A 10,728-nucleotide genomic window follows, 5' to 3' on the forward strand; every position below is an offset into this window, starting at 1 on the left:
TTTTTCTAAGAATATCCAAATTAGTTAACCCTCATGTAGTGGTTCGCATGTCTATGATTGAGTATATTTAGAAGTTCGTTTTAATAATTTTTGAAAAGAAAAAGTAGGCTTTTGATATCAATGCCAGAGGGAGAAAACAACTCAACTTTATATATATTGAGTTGGGATAAAAAACGATTCCGTTTAAGACCGGCAAAAATTTTTAATTAATAATTTTAATAGACTATAATTTTTCATAGGTGACGCGATATAGAGTTCACATGTTTTAGAATGAAAATAATAGATACATTTAAGTATATACAAGTTCTACTTTTTCTTTTTTTTTCTTCCTTTTCTTTTTCTTTTGTTTTCTTTAGCGTCCATAAACAGACATTTTTTTTTTATTTTTATCGTTTGAAATTTAATGTTGTTTAAAAAAAAACTAGATTTGCACGAGATCTTGTAATGTATGTGTATGCTTCCAATTCCGGTTATAAAACAAATGAGTATCGGCAGAAAAGAGTTTGATAAGGGGATCTAAAACGGTCCCCTATTATCAGGTTTGAAACCGACGATACCGATGACTTATCTCATCTAAACTTTGGGAAAATAATATATATATATGTATATATATATACATACATACATATATATATATACATACATGTATGTACATACATATATATACATACATATATATACATACATATATATACATACATATATATACATACATGTATGTACATACATATATATATATATAAGTATATACATATATATATATACATATATATATATGCATACATATATACATACATATATATATATATACATACATATATTCACATATATATATATGTGTGTGTATATACATACACACATATATATATATATATATATATGTGTATATATATATATATATATATATATATATATATATATATATATATATATAAGTTTGGTGGTTAAATTTTAAATTCTGAAAAAACAGCATATTCGAATTAAGAATTTATTGTTTGAGACAATATCTCGCTTATCACACACACACACACACACACACACGCGCGCGCGCGCGCACACACACACGCATATATATATATATATATATATATATATATATATATATATATATATATATATATATATAGTTGATAAGAAGATTCTTTTTGAATTCTGTTCAATATATTCCCAATCGAATACTGAAAAATATGCGCCTCATAAAATTAGCCATGATAGTTGCAGCATTTTCTTAGGATTCATTTCCAGGACATCTTGATACAACGGAATTTATCTCGAGTTGCTCCTATTAACGAGGATACAAAACGGAAACAATATTGTAAGGCAAAATCAATAACGATAGCTGCAGGGCAAGATGAGCTGAAGCCACTCCAACGAACCGACACTCTGGAGCATATAAACACATGATTCATTAAATAACTTTACAGAAATGCATTCTTCTTCTTCTTCTTCTTCTTCTTCTTCTCCTCCTCCTTCTTCTTCTTCTTCTTCTTTCTTCGTATTTTTCTTTTTCATATTTTTCTTCTAATTCTTTTTCTTCTTTTTTTGGTTTTATTTTTCTTCTTTCTTTTCTTTTTGGTTTTCCTTTTCCTTCTTTTTTTTCTTCTTCGTCTTCTTTTTCGTCTTTTTGCTTTTTTTCTTCTATTTCTTAGTCTTCTTCTTTGTCTTTTTTCTTCTTAGTTTTCTACAGTTTTTCTTCTTTTTCTTCATATTCTAATTTTTCTTCTTCTTTTTTCTTCTTTTTCTTCTTCTTCTTCTTCTACTTCTTCATCATCCTTATTTTTGTCGCTGTCACTACTGCTGCTTGTAAAATGTGAGCAGAGTTATCTGCCCATGATGTTCAACTCAAAAACAAGATCATGTTCGTCTGTCTTGATTTATGAGGAGACCCGAATAAAAAAGAGAGAGAAAGAGAGAAAATGACATCGGTTATATTATTTTACCGTATATCAACTCTTTTCGGTTAATTTAGTGCCAGATTTTCTAATTTCGGTCAAAGGTATTATTTTAGGTGCTTATCCAGTTGCCCCTCGATGGTTAAAACTGCTCGTAAAATGAAAATAAATAAAATAGTACAGAAAGCTTATTATGTACTTAGGTATTAGGTTTTAAAAAAAGAAAAGAAAGAAAAACCAATACATTAAACATTATACAAATTCATCCAGAATTTTTGTTGTAAAAACAAAACTGATTGTTGAATTCTCTTATCGGCCATTATGCCAAAGGGACATAACGCAAACTTTAAGAGTCAGCAAGGCCTCACCCCTCTTCATTTTAAGAATTAATTTCAAAATTTACACAGAAAATAACTTGATTTGATTTTTTTTGTTTTGTTTTTTTATATAAAATATTGGATTAATTTGTGTAAATTTTGGTGTACAGCCATTTTTTCTAGCCTAACAGGTATATGCACAATAACATTTTTGTGCAATTATAATTTTTTAATATTGGGGTAAAATTAGATAAGCACCCTTCTTTACTTAATAGTAGTAAGTGAATCAATATGTGAACTATAGCCGAAGAGGGGGCACCATTTTTTAACTGGATTACTCTCCATTATCTTGGTCCACTTCTTATGATATTGAGTTCTTAGACATCAAGTATCGCATTCTGAATCTTTGGAATGACTCAAGCTGGTCTTGGAGGAAAACTTTCAATAACAGCAGTCTTTCTCTGCTTAACCCAGCATTATTTACAGTGCTGAACTTTCTTTTGTCCCTGTGGTACATAATGGATGTCCTTATGTTGTTTAGTGATTATATCAGCTAGTGTTAATCTTAAAAAAGGTTGAACAAAGTACAAATTGAAGTGACACGAAGTTTGGGAAATAAACCAGTCTGCCAGGAAAGATATAAGGAAGATAGGCCAGCTAAGGATGAAGTAGAGAAAAACAAAAAGACGTCAGCTGACATGATGTGACGTCATGGATATCAAGGTTGACAGAGAAACAAGTTTCAGATGAATCTGTTTATGGAACTCACTGTAATAGAGCGTGTGTATCGGTGCGTGTTAGAAAATCAGCAGCAGCCGAAGAAAAGCTGGCTTGCGAAAATATTAGCGACAGCAGCCGTTAAAGCATGTATGCAAATTAGCAAGTGCGCACGAGCTTGTGTCACAAGAAAAGAAGAAAAATATACACCATGTGATCGAGGAAAGGAAGCAAGTTGCATGCCAAGAAAGATGGGGGTGTAAATACGAGGTTGAAAAAGCACTGGCTAGCGCTAGTGTGAGGTGGCGACGACAGAGACTTTTAAAAAGCACATGTGCTTGCAGAAAGACTTTGGAAATAAAACGGAATGTATTATTTTGGAGGAACCACAAATAAATGCATTTCTTTTGCACTTAAAAAAATACCAAGCCGGATTTTCCTTGAATGGCCGAAGCAAACCAGCTGGGCGGGGGGGGGGATTAAGAGAGGGGGTAGACGTGCCACATTCTGATTTTAGGTTCGTTAGGAAGGCTGTCTGTTTTTGTCTTTATAATGTATGGATGGCACACTAGAAGAACATCCTATTCAAAGCCCACAGCAAACGGTGTTTGATCATTTTCAGTTCCTGATATTAAACTTCATCTGTAATATACAGTGGTATCAAAAAAAAAGTCTGCACTTTTCATTTTTTTTCAAAATTTATTTCTTTCATGTTTTTTTTTTTTTGTTTGTTCATTTTGTGACTGAGTATCAGACAAGGCGCGGGTTCGAGAGGTTTTGAGTGTAATGACGCAGTAAAAAAGTAACGGCCATGTTACATCATGTAAATATGTAATAATTAAAAAAAAAGTTAAAATCTCCATCAGGTGAAAATCTGTCCCCTAAGATCTCTGCTCATGGTTCACCCATTTGTTTTATGAAAATTAATTAGAAGAAGTTAAGTTAGTCTCTCTCTTGTATGAATCATTTTTCTCCAAAAGAACCTTCCCAGCATGTTAATCCCTCTCAGGTAACACAGACTATGCTTACAAAGAATTATGATTTATGCTATGTTTTAGAGGGGGTATCTGAAATCATAAAAGTGCTTAATTAGACATTTATGCTGATGACACTACCATCTATGGTAGCACATCAAAGACCATAAATGACCAAGTTCTCTCTGATTCTCTCTGTTCTGATCTTGAGCACGTAGTACAATGGGGAAAGAGGTGGCTGGTTACTTCTAATGCATCTAAAACCAAGCTTCTATCTTTACATCATCAACGCTCTGATCCCCATCCGGCATCAATTGAAATGAATGGCTCTCATCTTGGGGAGGCTTCATGTTTTGACCAGCTTCTGGGCTTAACCTTTACTCCTAATCTGAAATGGAACACATACATCCAATACGTTGCCAAGGTCGCTGGAAAAATGGTGGGATCCTTCTATCAATCCAGTAGATATCTCACTGCTGATGCAATTCTCTATCTATATAAAAGCTAGGTATGTCTAAGGATAGAGTACTCTTGCCACATCTGGGCAGGAGTTGCTAGAAGGGACTTATCCTATCAATAGAGTTCAAAATAGACTTCATAGCCTAGTAGGGGATGCCCTTTTCTCTTCCCTGCAACCTCTTTCTCATAAAAGAGATGTTGCGAGTCTGTCTCTACTTTATTGCTATTTTCATGGCAAGTGCTCATCTGAGCTCCAATCTATGGTCCTCCCTCGCCAAACTTTCACAAGAAACACTCGTCTAGCTGAAAACACTATCAATAATTTCCCCCACTCTTTATCTTTGCCTAAACCTAAACGTAGATTCCATGAACAAAGTTTCTTTCTTAGAACTGCACGCCTGTGGAATTGTCTTCTGCTTGCCTGCTTTCCAGCTGACTACAATATGATTGTCTTGAAGTCCAACGTAAGCAAGTTCTTGATGAACCGTTCCACTTAAGTTAACAAATTTATCGAATTTCCATTACTAACTATTACTATATTTTCCAATTGACTACTGTACACTCTTTAACCCTTATCCTTGAGTGACCTCTGGGCCTTGATAAGTGGTGATGTCTATGTAAAAATATATATATATTTATATATTTATAAATTATTAGGAATAATAGTCAGATGATAAATGTGAGGGGGATGAATTATAATGGATAAAATATAGAAAGGTTTTACTTGAATAAGATGGAGGATACTGATATCCATTGCATGATTGATGAACACATTCCAAAGGACATCCTGTATGGATATGTTAGCATCTGGGAAGAGGTCTACTGGCCACTCCATATCTCCGATACAAAGATGTTGTGAGGTGCGACAGAAAGACGATCAACATCGACATTGAGTCTTGGTGGAGTATTACAGATGACCACTGAAGATGGAAAGACTTTTGCACAACAGAAGCGCGTTCTCTTTAATGTTGAGCAGAATACACTCCATGGAGATTACTCGGATATGATTCCAAGGGAGATAAATCAGATAATTCTACACTTAATATATCATCTAATATCTTTATGTAGATGTTTTTATTTGTTTTTGTTAGCGATACTCATTGAACGAATTCAATTATTTATACGAAAGTGCATTTTTACCTAAATGCGTGTTGGGAATAATTTTCCCTTTGACCAATTTGGTACCCCCTAAATGGGAAGCGGCATATATATATATTATTTTAAAAATATAATTATCCACTGACACGTCACTAGATTCAGCCACTCTGATGAGTCGTAGACGACGAAACACGTGACAGTGGATAATTATATTTTAAAAACAATCTATCTTTAAATATTTGTGAATTCATTTCTTTTTTGAGTATGTATTTTGCAAACAAATAGTTTAGAATTGATAGGTTTTATTTATTGAGCGGAGATCATGGGATGTGGCCTTTCTAGGTGAGCACATCGTGATGAGAAGTGTGTAGGGGGAAGGAAGACAGTGACAGAGAGAGAGGTTAACTTGTTTTCGAGTAATGATCGTTAGATCAGCAAGTCCTCTATCAGAAAAAACAGAAGAGATAGTTGTATTCCCACAACACAAAGAAAAGTTAATCGCCATTTTTTAATCCCATAATGTACTTGAATAAAAAACTATTTATAGATTTGATTTGTAAGTATATATTTTGCTAATTAATACTCTGAAAATGATAGATTTTATTTATTGAGTAGAGATCCTAGAATGATCCTAGAATGGTACCTGTAAAATATTCTCCCAACAATTTATGTTAACTATTCTTCTCCTTCACAATTCTCGGTATAAAAATTCAATAGGCAGCTGATTCTTCTGTTTCTCACAATTCTTGGCCTCAAAATTCAATAGACATCTGACAAAACTCACTTCTACCAAAAGAAATGCCCTTCTCTGATCAACAGACTTTTTTATTGAAACCGTCTGCCTTTCGTATGCATATTAGATGCTCTGAAGTCTCATTACCTCACAAGATCGCCAGCTTATAAGTAAATACAGCAGTCATATTTTTTTTATTCTTTATTCTTCTTGCTTGACACAAACACTGCATGCTGTACAAAAATTAGGTTTGTACTAATTTTTAATTATACAGAGAGAGAAAGAGGGAAAGAGAAAGGGGGCGAGAGAGAGAGAGAGAGCGAGAGACGGCTCGTTTTCAAGTGATGATTTTTAGAGCAGCAAGCCGTTTACCAGAAAAGGGAGATAATTGTATTCTATCAGAAAGAGAAGATACTTGTATTCCCACAATGCAAAGAAACGCTGTTCACTGCCTTATTTTTTCTTTCTTTAATCCTATAATATATTTGTGTAATAATATTTAGATGCAGGAGTATATAAATACAGTTGAGTTGGGAATTTTCCATCTATGGTTAGAATTAGACGAGTAGAAATTTCCATTAGAAGTCCAGATATAGCTACGTATCTCAGCGGTTACATCACAGACCGATCCGCTAATGTGACATGGTGAATGGGCAGCTCAAATCTTTGTTTTGTTTTATTAAATCGTCAACGAGAGAAAGAGAGAGTGAATGTCTTTAGATTCTTTGAAAAAATTAACTCTTATTGAAACTTATTTAGATGTTGGGAGGTGACAGTGGTCAAGTGGTTAATGGCACAGACTAACGACCTGGATGTTCCAAGTTCGAATCCAGTTCGTTCCACAAAAATCATTTTCACTTAGGATACTGGAAACCTTCTTGTGGTCCCTTCCGTAAGTATTTCTAGATATAATTCTGACTAGAGAAATATTAAGGAAACCAATGCCAACAATAGAACCTTCGGACTTATATGATATGATGATGATGAAGTGGGAAGAATCAAGACAGCCTCCCTAAAGGAGCATTCTAGCCTGCATCAAGCAGTAAGCAATAAACTGACTCCACCTGGGATGATGAACCTCGTATGATGACCCAGAACCACACCTCAGCCTGACAGATGTTAGGCCAAGAGTCTGTCAAACTGTGTCGAGGACGTATTCTTGATTGGTATGAATATAACCTACTCAAGCTGCGCCAGGTAAACATATATCCTCGTATGATGAGCAGAAGTAATAGCACATGTTAATTAGCAACCTTTCTCTTAATATGACCAAAAACATAAAATAAAATATTGATTTGGACAAAAAATTGAAATCGGTGAATGTGCTTGGAATTTCTTTTTTTATTAGAATACTAACGAAATACTACAGAGCTGCTTCTCCGCTGACTACAGCATGGAAGTTTTTAAATATAATGCAAACAAATTCTTGTTGGGCTGTCCTTTTTATATAATCAACTTATGACCAGTTTCAACCATCATTTTCACTTTCTTTTCAGGAAGTTTTTTTTTCCACCTAACATGAACGCATTAACCTTTATCCTCGAATAGCCCCTGGGTCTTGATAAGTAAAGATTCATTAAGGAAATAAAAAAAAATGATAATCGCTATTCAGAGTTCTGATTTTTAAATTGTCTTTTTCGTTTTATTTGTTTTTCACTCGCTAACTCACACCTCTAATAGAGTTATCTGCATCCTAAACATGTTCTTCATCTTTTTCCATTTCAGATGCACTCACATCACAGATATAGGCGTCGGTTATTTATCGACGATGACTTCTTTGATAAAGCTCTACCTGCGGTGGTGTACACAAGTGCGCGATTACGGCCTGCAACATTTGTATTCCATGCGAAATCTACGCGTCTTATCTTTAGCCGGTAAGTTTCTGCATTTGATCGGTGATCCTTCTATCGACAAAACCACAACCGTTTTTCTCCTCCTCCACCACCACCACCACCATCACCATCATCATCGATTTTACATAAGAATACTTTTAGATTTTATGTACGAAGTGCCTTCAATAAGTTTCCAGACTTTTTTCATATGGCCACTTTTAGTGATAGTACACACATTAAACTCTAGTCCTCTTTGAAGTAACTCCCTCCGGCTACAATGCACTTGCACCGTGCCAACAACTTCTGGAAGGTCCCATCGAAGTCCTTTTGTGTGAGCTTAGTCATCACACTCTCTTTCATCTCCTCAATTATCTCATATCGACAGCCTCTAAGGTTTCCCTTGAGCTTAGGGAATAACCAAAAGTCAGAGGGAGCAAGGTCTGGACTATAGCAAGGGTGAGTAACTGTCCCGGTCAAATTATAAAGATGGAGTTGTGAACTGGTGCATTGTTTTGGTGAAAATGTCATTGACCCGATTTGAAAAGTGCTGACCTCTTCCAACGGAATCTCTTCCTGAACTCCCTTAAAGCCTCAACACAGTATTCCTTGTTGACTGTGTGGCCAGTGGGAACCCAGTGCATGTAGATTATACCCATGCTGTCAAAAAAAAAGGGATCATAAGTTTCTGGCTGGATTTGCTCTGTTTGGTCTTCTTGGGTCTTGGAGAGCCAACATACTTCCACTGGGAACTCTGTCTTTTGGTCTCTGGGTCAAAGCAGTAGATCCAGCTTTCATCACAGGCCACCAGAGCATTAGGAACTGCGGGATTGAACTCAGCACCTTTGGGTAACTGTAAACTTTGATACAACGTCTAGGACCACAAGAATTGTCCTAGTGACATATGGCCGAGTGGTCCTAGACGTTGTATCAAAGTTTACAGTTACCCAAAGGTGCTGAGTTCAATCCTGAACGAAGGCAGTGAAAAGTAACATTCAAAACAGAGAATCAACAACTATATCCCTGAGTCTAGGTGGAGTCCGAACACGGTACCCCCGTAATAATAATAATAAAGGGTTGGGTTTGAGACTCCTAACAAACGGTTCCCCAGTTCGATACAAAACACCTGATGAAGGCCGGAAGGCAAAACGGCCGAAACGTTGTGACGATAACAACCAAGATGAGGAAGTCAGTCCGACAATCTCAATCAATGAAAACACCTCATCTCAAAAAATACAGACAATTACTATTTATATTCTTGTGAATTTTATTGGGGGGGGGGAGTTGCTATGATATCAACTTTTTTGAATTATGATATCGGGTTTGTTTTACTATACACATAGATTTGAAAAAGTTGTCAAAAAACAAATATATAACAAATAAATGTTATCAAAGGCAAGATAATCATATTTGGAGTCATTGGCCGACTGTTCTCATCTTGAGTGTGATTTTCACAACGTTTCAGTTGATATAACCTCCGACCTTCTTCAGGTGTATCTTGTCAGAGTTAGAAAATGTTTCTGTTGAACTCAAGAATTTGGATGGAATTTCGAGCAGAATCCTTTATTTATTTCACGAGGGTAGCATACTCTTGTTCCGTCAGTCAAGAATGGATAGAGGTCCTAAGTAATTCGCAGTTGTATTTTTCAGTCGCCCACACTGAGGATTGAACCTTCAACCTTCAGGAGAATATCACTTTTTACAATTGATTTTTCCAAGTACTCTAACTGCTGTACCACGGGTCTGCTCGAAACTGAAACAAAACACACATAGAACTGCCAGAACTACACGTATATTTCTCTTCTCTTGTACTCCGAGGCATCACCTCCTCTATAACATCAAAGTGATGAAAAAAAAATCACGGACCAAACTTCCTACCCTGATGAAATTATTTTTAGCAAAATATTGGACTTACAACAACAACAAAAAAAGTAAATAAAATGACTTTATCATTATTTCCGACACTTCAAAGTTTTCAAATTTCTCATTTAAATTTTATTCAAAATAAGTGTCTTCTAAAAGTGTGTGACTTTACTTTAACTATGATTTATTTTTGCAGTATAATTTTTTCAATTAATGAATATGAGAGGAAACTATATTACATGGACTTTTATTTAAAATTCAATATGGGCACCACCATTCGCCACCAGCTTTTCGAGTGAGATCATGAACCGCATCAACTGATTTCATAAGAAACTCTTGTGGGATGGAACTAATAACTTCACGTATTCTCCCTTCAAGATTAAAAACCAAATTCATATAACAAATCTGAAAAGAAAAGAAAAGCATAGATTTAATTACCACACGTTAAATAACATACACATGTTAAATACCATACACACATTAAATAACATACACATGTTAAATAACATACACATGTTAAATAACATACACATGTTAAATAACATACACATGTTAAATAACATACACACGTTAAATAACATACACACGTTAAATAACATACACATGTTAAATAACATACACACGTTAAATAACATACACATGTTAAATAACATACACACGTTAAATAACATACACACGTTAAATAACACACACATTAAATAACATACACATGTTAAATAACATACACACGTTAAATAACATACACATGTTAAATAACATACACATGTTAAATAACATACACACGTTAAATAACATACACATGTTAAATAACATACACACGTTAAATAACATACACACGTTAAATAA

At 34.7% G+C, this 10,728-nt stretch overlaps 1 protein-coding gene across 1 annotated transcript in view; it reads left to right on the forward strand.

Annotated features, from left to right (window-relative positions):
* The window catches only part of LOC145252602 (F-box/LRR-repeat protein 16-like), a 389,978-nt gene that overhangs the window by 369,516 nt on the left and 9,734 nt on the right, over window positions 1–10,728 (forward strand). Inside the window, exon 2 of the mRNA XM_080112295.1 lies at window positions 7,916–8,064. Within this exon, the coding sequence (XP_079968421.1) occupies window positions 7,916–8,064 (149 nt within the window). The remainder of the gene's footprint in view (window positions 1–7,915; window positions 8,065–10,728) is intronic.

Source organism: Euprymna scolopes, chromosome 29 (genome assembly GCF_053919585.1).
Source record: "Euprymna scolopes isolate OS-2025 chromosome 29, ASM5391958v1, whole genome shotgun sequence".
Lineage (NCBI taxonomy): Eukaryota > Metazoa > Mollusca > Cephalopoda > Sepiida > Sepiolidae > Euprymna > Euprymna scolopes.